Source organism: Lissotriton helveticus, chromosome 9 (genome assembly GCF_964261635.1).
Source record: "Lissotriton helveticus chromosome 9, aLisHel1.1, whole genome shotgun sequence".
Lineage (NCBI taxonomy): Eukaryota > Metazoa > Chordata > Amphibia > Caudata > Salamandridae > Lissotriton > Lissotriton helveticus.
This window is the reverse complement of record NC_136070.1, coordinates 937,804,858-937,824,776: the sequence shown is the minus strand read 5'-3', so window position 1 is coordinate 937,824,776 and position 19,919 is coordinate 937,804,858. Positions and strand designations below refer to the sequence as shown.

Genomic DNA, 19,919 nt, shown 5'->3' with positions numbered 1-19,919 from the left:
TTAAGTAATGTACCTCATATGGCTTTGTCATAAACTCTCTCGTCTGGGTAGAAATGAATGTCTCAAAATGCGTGTTTCCAGGACTATGTCAGCATTATGATCTTTTAAGGTTGTGGATAAAATAGTACAATTATATTACTAATTTGCCCTCACTCCAGTACATATCATAGTTCCAATAGTTGCCATTATACTTCAAAGATAGATTAACATTCTATTTGAAGGTTCCGAAGAAACTCTCCAAATGAAATCGCACATAAACTACCATCCAATGATGCCCCACAGTACACATCTTTCTATGCGCTTCTCACTCCCAATCCAATGCCCAAAAGGTCAGTGTGTTTCAAAAATTCAATTGGTCTAGTTAGTTTCTCCACGTCAATTATGACCGGAACAATAATTTGTCCTGCGCGCGATAATTACCATATATGAGGAAAAATTTCACAAGCCACACCCTCATGGCTGCTTATGTAAGTTCCTCATACGAAGCCCTTATTACCGGACTATCGTACCGCCCTTCATGACATATCAGAGCATATAAGATAAATGCTACAAGGCACGCCCACCTTGCTTATATGTGGGTATGATGATGGTTAGAGCCCCTCCCACATGGCTGCAAGTGGGTATGGCAACTCCGCCATCAAAAATAAAGTCATCATATACGTGTTTGTGGCTACCAACAGAAGTTTAAATCGGAGAGCAATATTCCCGGTCCAACCAGATCATTCCCCAAGTAGCTATCATGTTATCTAGAGTCCTGCCCACAATGCGGTTACCTAGCAAGAGGTACCGCGTAATTCCTTTATTTTGGCCACCACAAAGACGCAGCATGAATTATAACCGGTATGAACCCCATTTTTGCCACATATGTTAGGAAAACAAAATTGTTAATATTAAAGAGGTATTGTGAATTATGAAATCCATCGCTCATCATATAGTCATGCGCTTCATAAGGTTTGTTAAGAGAAAAACGGAAACTTGATACAATCACCATTACTACAAATATTCTGTAGAACCAACATTATGACTTTTAAATAAGGGGTCTGCCAATAATTCTGCTAAGTAGCCAGTTAATTTCCCAGCATATAGTTATGCATGTAAGGATCTCCCTCTGCCATATTCTTATAGTTCACATACTAAGCAGCAAAATATATAACCTGAACTATTCAAAGAATCACGCTCAGATCCCATCTGCATTTAAAACACAGTCAGTCACATGTGCATTTGTGTTACGTAAAGAGGAGAGTCCTCGCACCACTGGGCCACCATCATTAATGTGTGATTGTGCCAGCACGTTCCAGTTTGTGTTAAAATCAATAGAAACAATGATTGTCCCCTTACTTGCGAGCTAATATTCGTGAGTATAAAAAAGCGCTCATGAATATTACTAATGATAACCATTAAGTCACAATGGCCCATACGTTATGGAAAAATTAAACCTGGTCTATGGTCGCCATCTTGCACAGAAGAGACGTCACATAATACATCAATGGACGCCATAATGTGATGTGTGAAACAATCGCATATATTATTTTTTAGTCTAGAGGATTGCGCCAGCACATTTCAGCTATATTAAAAGCCAAGAAAGTTGAGATAATCTCCTTGCTTGTGAGCTGAAAATGAAGATCTTGAAGAAACACACTCAAATATCACAGATGTTCAATCTCATGTTTATGTTTAGTTGTTCCAAGTGATTTATAATGCTATCTACCAACATGGTCACAGTAAACAGCCCACGCTTAGAGGACATTGATGTTCAAAACATTGTTTATTTAAGCACCTATGAACGTCCCACCATGGGTTGTATTGTATTATTAGTCACTATTCTCAAAGAGTTATGTCGCTTGGCCCTTATATCTAGCCAGGATGCTTATATTACAGAATCCCTTTTTGTGAAAATACTGGCGAGCAGTGTGAAGTAATCATGATTATTGGACTATTCTAAATATGCCCGCATGGATTCCGTATTCATTTAATTCCAGCACCTTATGCAATATTGACCTGATACCTATATAGGAATAAGATCATATTAATAGCCGCCATGTTGGTTAATGTGGTGGGAGGACCTGTCCTTTTTATATGTCAATTACCAATATGGTAATTGTTATGTCAAATGTGAAACTACATCAAAATCTATGAAAGTGATATGATCATATAAACAATACATTCATCAGAGTGGGCTAGAAAAAAATTCGATTTAGAATTCACAACAAAGATGCATATATATTGTGCCCGGAAAATTCACATAATGAGCCCCTATTCCCTAAATGTAGGTGCTTCTATAAACATCGGGCACATAATGAGGATAAAAATCGGCGCAACAATAGCTCCTTATGTATGTTTTTCCTCATATAATTTTAAAAATAGGGGAGGTCCGGCCTTAAGATATTCGTCCAAACTCTCATAGTGAACATTAAATATGGACAGGTTGGTTTATAAGAAATGATGGAATTCATGATTAGTATTCAAACCCAGAGTGACTGTTCTTAGCCGGCATATCCATTTAGCTTCCATCTGTCTTAAAATGTGTTCCTGATTTCCTCCCATTTCATTAAAAGTGACTTGCTCTACTCAATGGAACCAGATTTGTGTACTGGTTGATTGGTCCTGTGGTATGTGCATTGCCATCGGATCTCTTTCATTCCGATGTTCGATTGCCCGACATGCTCCTGTCGATGTAGATCTTCCCACATTCACACCAAATGATGCGAATAGTGAAAGTTGTGTTACAATTAAAAAATTATCTTACTATGTAATTTGTTTCTGTGTTCCATCGGAATTTGGTGGTTCTATTCTGTCCCAGATGAGACACTGAGCAGTTCACACATGTGAAACAAGCATTGGCATAGCCAATAGGCCTCGCTTTTGGGACCTTATAAGTATTTAGTTTTGCAGCACAATATCCTTGGTGTAACAACATCAACTGTTGCAGGGCTAAACCTTGTACCTTATAAGTCTTTAGCCATGCAACAGTTGTTGATGTTGCACCTAACATATTGTGCTGCATAACTAAATACTTATAAGGTCCCAAAAGCGAGACCTATTCGAATATAATGCTCTCCTAAGGAATGTCCAATCTGCCAAACCGGCCAGAATCTGAATCCGAAGACAAAGTCCATTCTGCACAGCTCCCCAGCTTTTGAAATACTCAGCACGTTTTCTACCTGCTTGATAAAGCCTCTGAAGAGGTATAAGGCGGCTGTTAAATATTTCTTATACTCGAAAAAGGAGCTAGTTAAGTTGACTTTGTGGTTAGGGTAGAAAAACTAAAAACCATTGAAATTCCCAAGTGATGGTATACTGCACAAACTGCTCTGCATGAGCTGCTCATGACATCTCTGATGATATCTGAAAAGACATCATCATTTCAACATAATGACTATGTGTTGTGCAGTGGGACCACAAAAAGAGCACAAGTGATGGAGGAACACAATCTGCCTTCAAGAAATTCAACAATACCCAATGCTGAGTGCAGGATACAGGGAAATGGAATTTGCGGAGCCATTGACAATGGTACAGATTGATGCGTCCTTTCACTGCAGTGTGTTGGCCCTGGAATACAGCATCTTTCCTTGGCACATTTTGGGCATTTAATGAGTCAGAATGGCACTCCTTGCCATACTGTAGAAATCTTAAACATAATAGTGGCCATTACTGAAGGATGCCCTTTAGGCATAAGGGCCATGTACGCATTATGGAGGCTTCGTCATAAGGAAATCTTTTGGGGAATTTTACCGGAATTCAATACAGGATACTGTAAGGTGGCCCTTTCAGGTATATTTTCAACATCTTTATCACAATGAATGATATCTAAGGCATAATGGTGGCCATGTCTTGCATTTGACGTACATCCACAATTTCTGACAAGTATGATACCCTAAAGGGGAGTCTACTGGATTTTAGTAGCTACCACTAGTAGATGATGCGCGTCCTTGGCATGTGCTTACGAAATATGACAATGATCGAGCTTCTATCTACATAGACCATATGAGCTTTCGGACAAAATGACAAGCTGGTATCCGGGAACCAAATTTGTGCATTTACTGACAAAATACTACTATTTAGGTAATTGTACAAAAAATGTGCACACTTTTAGTTGGGGAATTGCATTTATTTACCGACAATAAAAAAAATCTGGCATGTGGAAAAAAAAGATAGAATAAAATAGATAAACAAATAGGAAAAAACATCTATTTCTTTACTTTTGCTATAATCGCGGCACCCGCGATTTACTTTTTAACATTAAAAGTGAAGCGCGAGTACCACGATTATAGCAAAAGTAAAGAAATAGACAAAAACATCTATTTCTTTACTTTTACTATAATCGCGGCACCAGCGCTTCACTTTTAATGTTAAAAATAAAGCGTGGTGCCGCGATTATAGTAAAAGTAAAGAAAGAGACAAAACCATCTATTTCTTTACTTCTGCTATAATCGTGGCACCCGCGCTTTAATTTTTAACATTGAAAGTGAATCGCGGGTGCCGCGATTATAGCAAAAGTAAAGAAATAGGTGTTTTTTTCAATTTTTTTACTCTTTTTTGGTCCTTAGGCATTGGCAACACACTATGGTACATGAATTGTGGGACGTCCCTAAAGAATGAAAGTATGTCAATTGTGTTTCTAAAACATGTGAAATAACGTGATTTGTTGTGATGTACAAAAAAAAGAAAAAATTAATGTGTGATAAGGAACTGTTCTCGGAAATAAAATCGACAAGAATGCAAGCCATAGTATAACTATGAATTATTGATACATTAATCACGTAGAATCCCATTGAGAATCAAATACCGTTTGTTCAAATCTAATCCGGGACAAACAGAAAAAGAATTAGAATTTAGCCTCGGACACCATGAAAGGATGCTGTTGCATAAAATGAATTAACTGATGGGATGTATATAATGGATGATCTATTGAGAAAGAGATGGATCAAGGTTTGAAAAATGATTACAGAATTGGTATGGTGGTATGTGGGAAATTGTGGTTTTATTTCTAACTTCAAATTTTTGGCAATTGATTTTAATTGTGTGTGTATTGTATGTATTGTGTACTAAATCTGTTCAATATTGAAATAAAACGGATTATTACTATTCTGAAACATCATGCATCTTGCTTAAATTATAACAGATTAGTATCATAGGAATAGACATACGTGTGTTATCTTACTTGTTTCTCTCCTCCGATTTCTTTCAACTGTTCACTTTTTAATTTTATTTCCATTGTGCCATAATGTGGGGATATATATATATTGTTATGTTTTGATGTAGATCTTCCCACATGCACACCAAATTCTCTAAATAGTGAACGTTGTGTTACAGTTAAAAAATTATCTTACTATGTATTTTGTTTGTGTGTTATATCGGAATTTGGTGGTTCTATTCTGTCCCAGATGAGACACTGAGCAGTTCACACATGTGAAAAAACCATTCGGTTTTGCCAATAGCCGAGTGGCAGAACTACTCTCATCCTTGTTAGACTTCACATAACTTGAGTATAAGGTTTCTTTGATCGTGGTGCCCCTACAATAAACCACACATGACTTGTGTGGTACAATACCCTTTGGTAACACAGAGTCCAGGATATGGCAATGTCTACGTAAGATGTCATAAATATGATTGATGTACATGTTATGTTGAGTGATAAAGATGGTTTCACTATTTTTTGGGGATATTTTGCTTTTACATTCCCTATTGACCACAAGTGTGTCCTTCCAGTTTAGTTGTTTCATTGCTCTTGCCTCAGGGATTGTTCTAACCTCATTCTCTAAAGTCATGTTTGATATTATGTAAACTTTTATGGAAATCCTGTTCCTGACTATAATTTTGTCGAGCTCGAACCATTTTGTCATATGGTATGGCATGGCATCCACGGTGGACTTAGGGAGAGCACTTGTGGCATAAAGCACACTATTGCATGTGGTCTGTTTTTTAAAGCTGTCACTATGGATAGCTCCATTGTTCACATATAGTCTTAGGTCCAAAAAATCTACTTCAGATCTATTTTGTTTCAAAGTGAGTTTTACATTAAATCTATTGTTGTTTGGATAAGTATGGTATGATTGAAGATTTTCTACAGTCCGATTCAAAATCATTAGGTCGTCGATCAATATATGGCCCATAGAATAGTATATTGTTAGTCTAGTTATATGCACCAGGATCCCAGGCATGCTCATCCTCTTACAAAACCATGAACAGATTTGCATAAGATGGAGCAAACATGGACCACATGGGTGTTCCCTGTTCTGAAGATCCCAATCCCCCATCATGAAGATATTCTTTGTTAATATGATCTCTGCCATCTCTAGAAGCTTACAAGTATGTTCCAGATGACTTGCATTCCGCTTGAATAAATAAAACGTTAGTACTTCTAAACTACAGTCCATTCTTATACATGTATATAGACTTTCCACGTCCATTGTTACAAATAGGAATTCATCAATGTCCCATTTAAAGTCCTCCAGTTTACATAAAACATCATAATTACAAAATTGTTATGGTAGTATGCGGGAAATTGTGGTTTTATATGTAACTACATTTTTCGTAATTGATTTTAATTATGTGTGTATTGTATGTATTGTGTACTAAATCCGCTCAATATTGAAATACAAAGGATGATTACTATTCTGAAACATCATGGATCTTGCTTAAATTATAACAAATTAGTATCATTGGAATAGACATACGTGTGTTATCTTACTTGTTTCTCTCCTCTTATTTCTTTCAACTGCTCACTTTTTAATTTTATTTCCATTGTGCCATAATGTGGGGGATATATAGTATTAAGTTTGAATCAATGTGAAGTCTAATGTTTTTAATTTTCTTTGTCAATAGGATTACCAATTAAATGTTGACATTTTTGTGTGTGATATATAAACTGGATACAGTACTGATGAACAAGTCATTAAAGCTCCCTCCATTTTGACACTTATGTGGCACTGGTTTTAATTGTAGCTGCCTTTTTAGATGCCAAGCTTGATGGCAGCCAGAGCAAGTGATGGAGGAACATATAAGTATGGACTACTGACTTCCCAAAGGGAGACTTCTTTTTCAAGTCATCATAATTCCTCAAAGTGATCCTGCTTTGAGTAACATCACTTGGAGGAATTTTATGCTGTGCTCACAATCATAAGAAGATCCTGCTCAATATTAACAGTCCAAAGAGACATTCTTATACAAAACGGTCAAACTCCAATGTTGTGCTCTTCGTCAGCCCTCGCTTTCTCCAACTATCCTATTTGTGCCTCCCCTAGACTTATTTTTTTCTAAGAGTTTTAATGCCTTAACAGAACATACACAAAGATGTGTCAACAGTCCCACCCTTCATCAATAAGACTAATAATAGGATTGCCCGTGTCAGGCGTTCAAGTTCCTTAATGCCATCAAACAATGCATCACCTTTCTGGTTATTCCCAAAAAGTTTCCTTCGTTTAATACACTCACTCAGTTGGTAAGAGCAAAGGAGATGTAATGCTCTTTTGCCATTGTTTTTTTTTTTTTTTACACACAAGACTTTCCAATGATGGGTGCATGTCAATTTTGAGATTGGGTCAAATAAAAGTCCACTATCATTATCACACCATTCTTCTTGCACTGTGACTTTGCTTAGTACCTTCACTGAATCTCAGCAGATGTGCATACAGAGAGAGCATTCTGAGGCAAACTCATATGGGCTGCCTCTGGGATGGTGACCTGCAAGTAAGATTTGTTAATCTGAATGCCTTTGACTGTACCCACATTTTCAAACAAAGCTAGAAAAAAGAACTGCATTTATTCCTCTAGTCACCTATCCCAATCCACTCTGTAAGGCTCTACATAAAAAGATTAAAGTGATTCTTTAAGGTCAACCACACTTCCTGGATTATGTACGAATGACTCTCAGATAGGTCCTCTAGCTATCAGTTTGGCTTCAATTGCTCTGCCTCAAAGCTTGTCGATGTCCCATCTAAGGTATGGCAGAGATGTAAAGCATCTCCTTTTTTCTATACCTTTTTGTCATCCAGTATCAGAAGTGCTGTTGAAGAGCCAACACAGAAAAACTCTCTGATGAATCTACAGAGCCTGTGTCAGCCAAAACGCGGTTCTCATAAGTTTTTCTACTTTTGCTAAATTATCAACAATGCGTACATGGCATACTTGGCTGCCACCCTTGCCTTTTTGCTAGCCATCCACAACAGCTGGATGGCCAAAGAATTGTGGTATGAGTGTATATACATCAATGTGCAACATGTAGCTCCCTGAGGTTCCCCCAAAGATTTGTGCCCTCTCCAGACCAACTTTGCATACCTCGAAGGAGACAACTGCCATATCCTGTGTAAGTGCTATGGTCTCAAAGCAGTTTTTCTGATCCTGCAAGATGGCCACCACAACCCCTCCTCCATAGTGAGCAAAACAAATATGAAACTTCAGAGGCATTACAGATGATGTCAGACCTGGCTGCAAAGGTTCACCAGGCAAATAGGCAAGTGAGCTTCCATCACCCGAGATATGGAGTGTCAGGAATTACCACGGGCTTCCCCTTCGTTTAAAATGCATTCTACTAACAAGCAGTCATACAGTGAACCTGTTCGCTACCATGCTCCTGTCTGATGAGAAAACCTGCTCCAAACTTAAAGGGATCCTGATAAGCATTACCAATACATTTGGGAAACTCATACTTACCAAAGTCTTCAACTAAAAGTGTGAACAGACCTAAATGGACAAACAAAAAGGTTAATAAGTATCTGAAATTAAACAGTTACCTGTTAACACACCGGCATCTTAAAGGCTACCAGTACTTGTACTTTGTGCCATAGGCGCACTAATGCACATGCCAAAAAGGATACTGAGAATGAAAAAAGGGTATTGGGAACGAAAACACATTTACATGGGATAAAAAGCACATAAGGCCAAGCAAAATAGGCACAGAAATGATACAGGGACATAAAGAGCATGAGTGGTAGAAGGAGTGACCTACACCATAAGGAATATATTGATGGACAAACAGAGGGTGTAAGCCAATATCAAGCAAGAAAGTGTATGTGGAGGACAAAGGTATGATGGACATCTAGCAGCACAGAATCCGAACCAGTGATAGCTGGAAGACCAAACAAAAATATTAGGTATGGGTAAGAGGCAGAGGTTCATGAAATTTGGGCAAGTGACAGAAAGAATGTGCAAGCAATGGCTAGGCAGAGAGGGCAGATAGACAATCGGGGTAGGGCAGTGTAGAAAGAGTGCAAGGAAAGGCTCGGAAAACAGAGACGTTGCAAGTTAAGACTAGGTGCTGAAGAAAGTACAAGACATTTTTAGGACGGATGGAGGGAACAAAAGGAGGGCCAGCAGAGAAAGATGAACTGAAACAAGATGCAACAGATTGCTAAGTGAACAAAACAAGTAACATAGGTGTGTCAAATATATCCCAAAGAAGAGAGATGTGGGTAAGAGACAATAAAAAGAAAATGTGGTTTAGTTGGCAAGAAAAAAACGTACATAAGCAAGCAGGATAAGGGTAGGCAGATCAGTTCAGAGGATAGAACAGAAGGAAAGATGCATAAAACATGGCAACTGAGAATCTAAAGTGTTCATGGGTGGGAAAGAAGGATAAAAAATGATGCAAGGAGGCATCTCTTTAAAAATGTAAAAGAACAGAAAGTAGGCATAGGGTAAACAAGCATTGGAAAAGAAGAAAGGACTCGCCTTAGCAACAGCTATTGGCTTTGCCATTGTGTTTTAGCCATGTTGTACACCAGCATGGCTACTGTTGAGTATGGTTTAAAGTTAGTGGCATACAGGAGAGTGCCATGGAGTGGCCTAGAGTGTTGTGGAGTGTCATGGATAGAGTAGAGGGGTGTGTCCTAGAGTGCCTTCGCATAGAGTGGAGTCGTGTACAGTGGAGTGGAGAGGTGTACAGTTGAGTAAAGAGGCAATGTGTGACGTAGAGGGAGTTGAGTACAGTGGACTAGAGAGTTGAGTTGTTTAGTGCACCAGGGAGTTGAGGTGTAGATTGGAGTAGACGGTCGTGGAGTTGCATGGAATGTTGTAGAGAAGACTACAGTGTTGTGGAGTTTCGTAGAGTGGAGTTTTTTACAGTAGAGTGTCAAAGAGTGAGTTGAACAGAGTGGAGTAGAGTGTTGTGGCAAAGAGTGGAGTAGACTGTTGTACAGTGGAACGGTATAGAGTGGAGTAGTCACAAAATGATGTCACAGAGTGTCATGGAAGGAATAGAGTGTCTTCTCCTCAATGAGTTTTTCGATTCCGGCTTCACTCACTGATTTTCAGCATGCAAAACAAGCTCAGTGTCGCTGGGGCTGCTGGCACGTCTTGGTTTGCTCCTGTGTGGGTGCTGCAGTGCAACACAGCAACCAAAGACCTTCCCACTTACCAGGTGACACCAGGTAACTGCATCAACAATAAACATCCAATGGACAAAGACCTAACTTCACCCATCCCTAACATATCAAAAATAGAGATATGCGCCCAAGGTCATGATTGATGATACTCAAATGTATGAGGAGTTAAATTTGAATAACTGTCATTGGTCACATAACCTACTTGTGCATTATGAATGTAAACAACCTGTGATTTATGCCGATGTTTTGAATGAAAACAATAAAAACAGTTAAAAAAATAGAGCTATGCATAGACACCAAAATCCTTATCTAAATCCTACACCTATTGCCACGCCATCCTGCCTTCTCAGATATTGCCCCCCTTCTAACAAGCTTTCTGTCCAAGACACCTATTTATATTGATAAAGGCATACACTTCCATTCAAATTCAGCAGTCCTGCAAATTCAATTCCCTCCCATGCATGTCCTCTTGGGATCCTCTTACATAAGGGTTATCTTTCCTCAAGAGGTGCCTCACAGACCAGGACACTGGCACTGAATGCAGGTCCTTAAGCATTTTTTTTGTATTAAATATTTTATTGAATGTCATCAAATCAGGACAATAATACAGTTATGACATCTTAAGGTGCAAACTTGGAGTTACAAATAGCGTACAGAGAGAAGATACAGTACATCTACATCCCTAAAGGATAGATTCATATTGACAATTCAACATGAGTTCACCTTACAGATGAGTCAGATGTACCAATTGCTCTTCTATCTTTTAACCCAACAACTTCAACTTGTCCCTCCCCACCCTCCTCCCTCCCTTGACTCACACGCTCTACATAACACTGCTTATTCTGTATCTATAGCACTGTGTACACCGTAGGCTTTAGCACGTACTGCAACTAACAAGTGTAGCCGGCCTATTCCCCTCAGCTGTTCCACCACTGCCATCTTGGGTTTTCACAGTCACTTGTGAGCTGGGGGTTTCAACACCAGTAATTTCTGAGATCATGAGATACCATGACCTCGCGTCTTCCTCCAATCTTTCATCTCTTCGAATTAGATCTGCTGTTGCCCACTCTCAAATCCTTTGCCCAGTTGCTTATCGTAGGTGGTCGGGAGCTCAACCAGCTCATCGCAATTCGTCATTTGGCCAGGACTAACCCCAGCTGGATGAATCTATGGGTGAGCTTCTTACCCTTGGGATTGGGAAGAAGTCCCAGAAGTATTTCCCTGATGGAGTGAGACAACGACCACCCCGAGACCTGCGTCAGGCGTTCCAGGATTGACCCCCAGAACAATCTCAGTTCTTAACATTCCCATATCATATGCAGGAACTGAGCATCTAAATGACTGCACCTGGGGCAAGAAGCTGGGCGATCCGGGTACATTTTATGCAGCACATGTGGAGTTAGGCATGTTTGATTAACAATATTAAATTGGGTAAGTTTAAATCGCACACTCTCTTCCATTCTAAATCCGTCAAAGAACCCTCCAATAGCCTGTCCCATCTGGCCTGAACCGGGAATGAATGAATGAATATATATATATATATATATATATATATATATATATATATATATATATATATATATATATATATATATGAGGGTTCTTTGACGGATTTAGAATGGAAGAGAGTGTGCGCTTTAAACTTACCCAATTTAATATTGTTAATCAAACATGTTTAACTCCACATGTGCTGCATAAATATATATATATATATATATATAGTTCAGCTACAAACCCTCCTAGGATCAATCATCCAAAAAGAAAGTAGCACTCACAGGGGGTGTTCCTCTTAGTAATTTATTTCGGGGAACAAACAGCAACGGTGTTGCTGTTTGTTCCCCGAAATAAATTACTAAGAGGAACACCCCCTGTGAGTGCTACTTTCTTTTTGGATGATTGATCCTAGGATGGTTTGTAGCTGAATTTAATTACGGGTACACCCCCGTCGCGTGTGCACCCGCTCACGAGTGCATTCGGTTGGTGTTTGGAAGCTGGATATAAGATAGATATATATATATATCCTCCGCCAGCGACACAAGGGCTTGCAGAGGGGCATTACTGGGCGGTTCTTCCGGAAACATCGTCCACACCTCTTGCACCATCGCCGAGATCTCTGCATACTGGAGGTACTGCCCCCTGCCCAAGCCGAACGTCAGATTCCCAAACAGCCGCCACATGCCTGATAATATAGGGGATTCGCTGTGGCACCCTCACTCCCATCATATACAGGTCAGATAATGAGAACCCCGGATATGTACCATCGAAAAGCCATTTCTCCCAATTGTCGCCCTCGTGCAACCACTGTTTTGCATGTTGAAGCTGCGTGGCTATATAGTAAAAACTCAGTCGAGGGACCTCTAACCCTCCCCACTCCCACGTCCTCTGTAATGTGTCCAATTTCACCCTTTTCTTTTTGAATCCTCATACGAGGTCAACTAACAGACGGTCCAATTCGCGGAAGTACACTAGTGGAACGAGATAGAGGGAATTCTGTAGAGCATATAAGCATCTTGGAAGGATTACCATTTTTATGAGGGCTACCAGTCCCATCAAAGATAGAAGGAGCTTCTGCCAAAAGTCAATTGAATTAGCAACACCGTCCACACATCTCCCGATATTGTGTTCTAGATAGGCCTCCCGTGTGTGCACCAGCTGGACTCCCAGATATTGAACCATATCCGTGACCCAGCTCATCCCCACTCCAGGTAGATCACTCTCTGGCACACCCCTCAGGAACAGCTTTGATTTCCCTGGGTTGAGGCAGAGGCCCTATACTACATCAAAACTATTTAGCTCCCGAAGGAGCTCCGGGACTGCCGACCTGGGGCGCTGAAGATAGACCTTTGTATCGTCTGCGTACATGGACACCACATGTATCATGGTCCCTATCTGGATACCCCAACCCTCCATCCGGCTTCGGAGAGTGATCGCCAGAGGCTCCATCGTAAGGGCAAAAATTAATGGCGGCAGAGGGCATCCCTGTCAGGTACCCCGTTGGAGCTCTTGACTTTCCGATACTTGATTTTGGAGGCAGATGCAAGCCGTTGGTTTACAATAAAGCAGTTTCAACCATTTTATATAATCGTCACCCAACTGCATCAGAGCTAGTTCCGTCCACATATATTCCCACTCGACAGAGTCAAAGGCCTGCCGTATGTCTAAAAGAAGGTCCTTAGGCATTTTGATAACTTGGAGGTGCCATTAAGCCAAGTAAGTTTTTTTTTTATTACAGTGTTTTATATAGCGCAATCTTGACCCGAATCGGGTATCAGAGTGCTTTACATAGCACCAGTTGCAGTACATGAGGACAGGTACATTTTTGTTGTTGTTAGGCACAGGGAGATTAAGTGATTTGCCCAGAATCACAGGATGTTCAGCGTCATTGCCGAGACTCGAACCCAGTTCCCTCCCTTGCATGTTGATGGGTGGTGTGTATTTAGGCACTTAAGAATGACAACTTGATGCTACTGTCCTCTGTTCCACGAGAAACCATAGAGTGAAATATCCAATTATGTGCTTCCATCCTCAACCACACCCTAGCACACTTGCAAAACAGTGCAACTCTCATAAGGTGTAAGCAATGGATGCCTTACCAAAACCGTCACATCAGCAGCACAGGGTCAACTCATGTGTACTGACAGTCTACAGAAGACTGCCATAGGTCTGAGAGAGAGAGTGCATGATCCGTAGCTCCCTGACGAAAACTTTCCCTCAGACCCTGACTTGCCCAAGCTATTAATAAAATGATCAGTGTTTTAGATCCAGGCCCCTTCACCTCCAGGCTCTGCAAATACATTTAGCAATTAGGGTGAGGTAGCAGAAAGGGTATGTATGTGTATGTATCCTTCGCAAGCAAGGTTCTGGGAAAACAACAAACACAGACAGGGAATGGAGTGACACTGAAATGGTGTAACTTACCCCAGCAACTAATCTAAATTGCGACAAGTAACGGATTAAGTCTGCAACAAAGAAATGACGCAGTCTCTGGGGTAACAAGATTTTGCAATGCAATAGGTCTCACATTAGTGACTGCTTGAGCTATTGGCATTACAAATGAAACAAGAAAAAGTAAACCAGCAGGAGAGAGACTGTGGCGTAACCTTCACAACTGCTGACTTTGGACCAGGGGAACCGGGTTTGACTCTCGGTATAACTGTCCAAACTAAAAATACAATGTAAATACACAATTCTTGTTGTGGTCACTAAAACAATGGCAGGAATGCCGATTAACTAAAAAAAAAACACAATCCAGCAGTAGTAGCTGAGAGTTGTGCCGTCGGGATGGCCAGGAGAAACCCTGAATGGAAGGGGGAGTGACGACAGGAGAAGCACTAAAAACAAACCTTGTGCGAAGCCTGTAAAAGTTTAAATAAACAAAAAATAACATCCTGCGAAGTGCAGAACGTGCATCAGGAGCGAAGCAGAAGCACTGGTTAATGATTCCGCCGGGATCCTTTCAGCCTACGCAAGTAAAGATACACTCACGAGCAGAGGTAGCCCAACAAAGAAAAGAGTGCTCGCCAAGTCCGATAAATTAACATGAAGCATAACAGCACACAGAACAGGTGCAGTCCTAGAGGGAGGTTACAAAAGTAGAAGAGGAGGGACTAGTACGCACATTAACCAATAAAAAGCAGACATTTAGGAAGGACAGCAAGAGGAACCAATGAAAAAGATGGTCCTTGTTTCAAGCCCATATAAATACAGCATGTCTCAAAGAGACAGCACAATCTCTGCCTAAGCGAGACCTAAAAATGGGACGAGTGATTGCCACTGGAGGACTGATACTGGTAGACGTAATAAAATGAAAAGGACACATTACTCTCAACAGCCAGTTTATGTGGAAGTCAAAGGACACCCTACCAGAAAACACAGAGGAAAAATGTATGGGATTACAAAAGAAAACAACAAGACTCTGAATGTCTGCATGTCTTTACTTTTCTGACTCTAAGCAAAGAGGCGGAATTCTGGTTGTATAATAACAGGCTCTCAGGGCATGGCCATGATCAACGCAATGCGGTCGCTAGTGACACATGGATAACCCATTTAACCACACTATACTGTGGTGCCTCTAACCAGCCATCATCGGGCACGCAAAGGTCCCCCACTACCATGGGATGGCCTGACACTTCTCTTGCACCCATAGAAGACACATCTGGACTCTCCGTGGCAGGGATATTGCCAACCATTGAAGAAACATCTGAAGCATTGACTCCAGGGAATCTTTTAGCTCTCGCCTCCCTAATAGAACAGTCCGTGCCAAAAAAGTCGGCTCCTCTCTTCGCATGTTTCGTGGATTACTTTGGGGCCTTTGATGGAGTCAATCAGAGTCTGTTGTGGCGGAAACTGCAAGACTGGGAGATACCAGCGAGCCTGTTGAAAGCTATAAATCAGTCTCTACACAGGAGCTACAAACTCAGCAACTAAAAAGATACCAACAGACAGAAGGTTAAAGCAAGGTTGTGTATTGGCTCCTCTGCTTTTTCATTTATATACGGCAGACCTCGGAAATATTACATCCAACGCTAACCTTTTACCCCTAAAATCGGCCCAAATAGATTATCTTTAATGCAGTACGCAGAAGATATGGACCATACAAAAGAAGGCATGCAAAGAATACTGGATTCATTAAACATTTACAACAATAACGAATTACGAGCGAATGCAGGAAAGACAAAGGTAGTGATATTTGGAAAATATACCAACAAACTCAAACAACAATGGAGTCATGGGTAATTTAAAAATAGCAACAGCGACCAAATAGAACTAATTGTGGATGTGGCTGATGAGCAACGGGAAGCCCACAGCACATGTTGCTTCCGTTGAAACAAAAGCCAAAGCAGTGATGTTTGCCCTGTGCAAACTATACTCCAAGTTAAGAAGCCCGTCGACCAAACTAATCAGAAAGGTTATAAATGCCAATCTGCTTCTGTCAATCACATATGGTCAGGTAGCATTCCCAGCGGCTTTCATTAATATTATGGAACATGTCAATTGTCGACCATTTAAGCCAATCTTTCAGATTCCCACTTGCGCCCGAAATGCTCTGGTGCGATTGGAATTTGGGCAGAACAAAACAGAGCTACGGGCATTGGGCCTCAATGGAGCGGTTCCATTGCGGGGTTTGTGCAGCCCCTCCGCAATGAAGTCAACTTTAAAGATAATTTTTATGAGAGAAAATAATTTGTGGAGTGAAGGCCTGCACATCACCTGCAATGAGTTGCAACTCAACACAACCAAACTGCAGGATCTTATCCATCAGCCTGGCATCCTAAAGTCTATACTGAAAAAACAAGTTAGATAATAGTCAAAGGAAGAGGACATGAAGGAACTGAATTGTTTGGGATACTTGCAAGTTCCTTTGAAAACTGACTACGGCAGCCATATCTTGATACTGCGTTAAATAAGTCGATTTTAAAGCACATTTTTATAGTGAGACTTATGGTTTTGCCAATCAAAGATAACAACAGGTGCTGGGAAGCCTTAGCGGCTATAACACCTTGTAGACTTTGCCACCAATACGAGGAATCTTTGGCCCATCTGGTTTGTATAGGTCATTGTTTGTTATACGCACGATGCACTTTATTGAAACCTCTGTTCTTAAAAATGGGGTGCGGACCTGTACTGAAGCCATGGAACTTATTTTTAATCTGGAGACTCCAATGGAATTAGCAAGGTTTGCAAAGTTTGCATATAAGGCTAAAGAACTCTTAAGCAAAGCCGCGCACATTGCACCTTTTTTTAAATGAAATTACTTGGCATGAAGAATCCATGCTTCGTTTAGGATTGTACATCTTGCACTTAATTGAACTGGAAGCGCCTAGTATACTTAGTAATCGGTTTATACATGCCATTGTCGGACTCATACACATTACAATAACATTGAATCCATTACTTAAATATGGTTTGAACATTTTTAAGACTGTTATGAATGCACTTTATAACTCGGAGACTCCAACCCTCTCCGTAAGATTTGCAAAGTTTGCACACACTGGGAAGGATCCTTCAGTATTTAATTAATTTATTGGTTTAATACCAGTTCTTCATTGATTTTATCTGTATTTATGCGCCGTTTGTAAAAATAATTTTCTTTTGTTTTAGTATATACAAAACATCAAATTCGCTAGGCACGTACCAACTGTAACGAAGTAAGTAAGTTATGGGGAGATTTTATTTGAATCCTTTGTAACAATTTTTGTTAATTGACACAATAAACGTTTGATTCATTCACCCTACCAGAAGGAGGGTAATCACCCTGCTTAGCCACTTTCAGGGTACCTACAACTGCCAATATCGTCTAGCATTTCACACTATAAAGAGGTCTGAACAGGGAGTCGAGGACGTAAGCAGAAGAGAAAAACAATGCCACTTACTTCAACTACAACAAGCAAGCAAGCAACAGGTTAAACATGTCTAGGTACCACACAGGGGCAACACGCCACAGTAATCAAACAAACAGAAAGTAAGAGGGTGCACCAAAGAGAGGAATGTGGGGGTGGATAAGCACACACCCGGGGACCATGCTGCTATTTACCAGCTTATGATATTTAATATGTTTGGCCTACATCTAGAGCTGCTCAAGCCAAATTGTAATAAAATGGAAACAAATTGTGGTTTCCAGCTTAGGAAACTTATATATATTCGCCAAATCGTAGTAAAAAAAAGTGCAGCATTGATAGGCATGACAATAAATTCGAGGCTGCACTCATGCAATTCGCTCTATATAACTGTTGCCATAAAACGACTCTAAGAATTCTGTATGTAGCAGTACGAGTATCTTCGCAGTTGGGTAAAGAAATTGTGTGTCATCACCTTGAGGAGCACTGCACCCGTTTCCGGTGGCAGAACATATTTAACCGCATGCGTGCGGCGGCTTTTTTCGCGCTGTGCGGCGTTTTTAAAAAAACGCGTTACACGAGCGGCGCAACTCATGACGAGCTCAGCTCGTCATGAGCATGGAAGGGGTTAAGGACGAGCATTACTTTCAAGAGCTGACATCAAACGGCTCCCAGCCATTTACTTTCTTATGTTAATTAGCATGCTCAGACCAGGGACTTGAGCCGTAAATATAACTCTTGCTTTAATGTCATTAAATTCCATCTGAAAGGGAGGAGGTCGTCCTTTTGCAGAGTAGTACTTTATCATCTATAAAAAAAAAACACTACCCTTGGACGCCTGAGTCTCAACCTCATTCATAAACTTCAGACAAAAACTGAAGACTTGTTAAAATAGATAGGCAGTTTTAAAACCAGAACCAGACGACCACTGGGATGGTAGGCACTTTAAAAAAGCTCCCAGTCAAATAGGACACAAGAGATAACAAAAGTCGATACTCTAAGCTAAGGGGGAGAAGAGAGGATGGTCGAGAAGTGGTATGAAGGGATAGGGACCAAAAGAGGGTAGGATGCCAGAGTGTGCAACGGCGAGAAAGTGGTAGCACTATTGGAAGTTAATGTGTTGAGAATGAGGCAGAGTGTATTGTACCAAGGCTTAGTTTCACGACTGTGGGAGAACTGTTAAAACTGCGGTACTCTTCTTATGGATAATAGCACCTGTCAAGAAGTGGAAATAAATGTGTGCAGTGTTGAAAGCCAGCAACAATCTATCCCCTGTTCCATTTCCTCTCCCAGCTCACCAGGGTCGCTCTCCAGCTCCAGCCAGCCTTTATTCATCTTCCTGCTGAGGGCTCCGCGCCATCTCCAACCCGCGCGCCACCCTCCCCACCCCGGTTTTTCTCTCTCCCGGGTTGTAGTTCTTTCACTGGGGACAGTGTTTCGGTAAAATTAAGAGAGCTGGACAACGGCCTTGCGTCATCAAACGGGGACACAAACAGAGCGACGTGAACTTCCGTATGAAAGGGGAGATGTGGCCGCCATTTTGAAAGATGCAGCTTCCTAATTTGCACAGCCGCTTTTAAGGCGAAACAAAATAGGCAGATCGTTATTTCTTACATTTGTATTTGCATATGTGATACGTACATTTTTTATAAATTAAATAATATTCCTAGCGGTATGTTTTATTAAGTTTATCTTTGTACTTCATAATGTTTATTACGATTAGTAATTATCATGAAAAGTAGCAAAACATGTCAATTAATTAAATTGTTTTCACACATTTTGTTGAAGTTAACCTGAAAGGCCCGTTTCCGACGATGAGCCAGCATGGTAAGAATGATTTAGTAATTTTGAATAATAGTCTATATTTGTCCTCTTTTCCTTTCTATGGATGGTTCAACACCGTTTCATTTTCCTATGTTCTATTGCTTGGCGCCGCTTCCGGATGTAAAAACGTCACTTGACTATACAGGGTGAAAAGAGGTTTGGATTCGATAATAACAATTTTACGCACAGCTGATAGTCAGTTCGGTGAGCTGGTCAAACAGGATGACTTTTGAAGCCTTCCCAGAGTCATTGGATTCAACTACTTTAAAAGCCATTTTCTTGACATCTGACATCATCTAATCTTAATTTGAAAACCAAGATGTGATTGTTCCTGATGATTTCAGGATGACTTAAATGAGTGTGTAAAGACTGCGCGTAGACAACAGGTAAGTAGAACAGTCTTTATTGTAGAAATGCCACTGACACCAGGGAGGGC

General features: G+C 40.6%; 1 protein-coding gene across 1 annotated transcript in view; it reads right to left on the bottom strand.

Annotated features, from left to right (window-relative positions):
* The window catches only part of BAP1 (BRCA1 associated deubiquitinase 1), a 178,729-nt gene extending 159,568 nt beyond the window's left edge, over nt 1-19,161 (bottom strand). Inside the window, exons 1-2 of the mRNA XM_078661169.1 lie at nt 18,958-19,161; nt 8,653-8,682 (exon numbers count right to left, since the gene is read on the bottom strand). Coding sequence (XP_078517295.1) covers nt 8,653-8,682; nt 18,958-18,994 — 67 coding nt within the window. The 5' untranslated portion in view covers nt 18,995-19,161. The remainder of the gene's footprint in view (nt 1-8,652; nt 8,683-18,957) is intronic.
* Between the last annotated feature and the right edge of the window lie 758 nt (nt 19,162-19,919).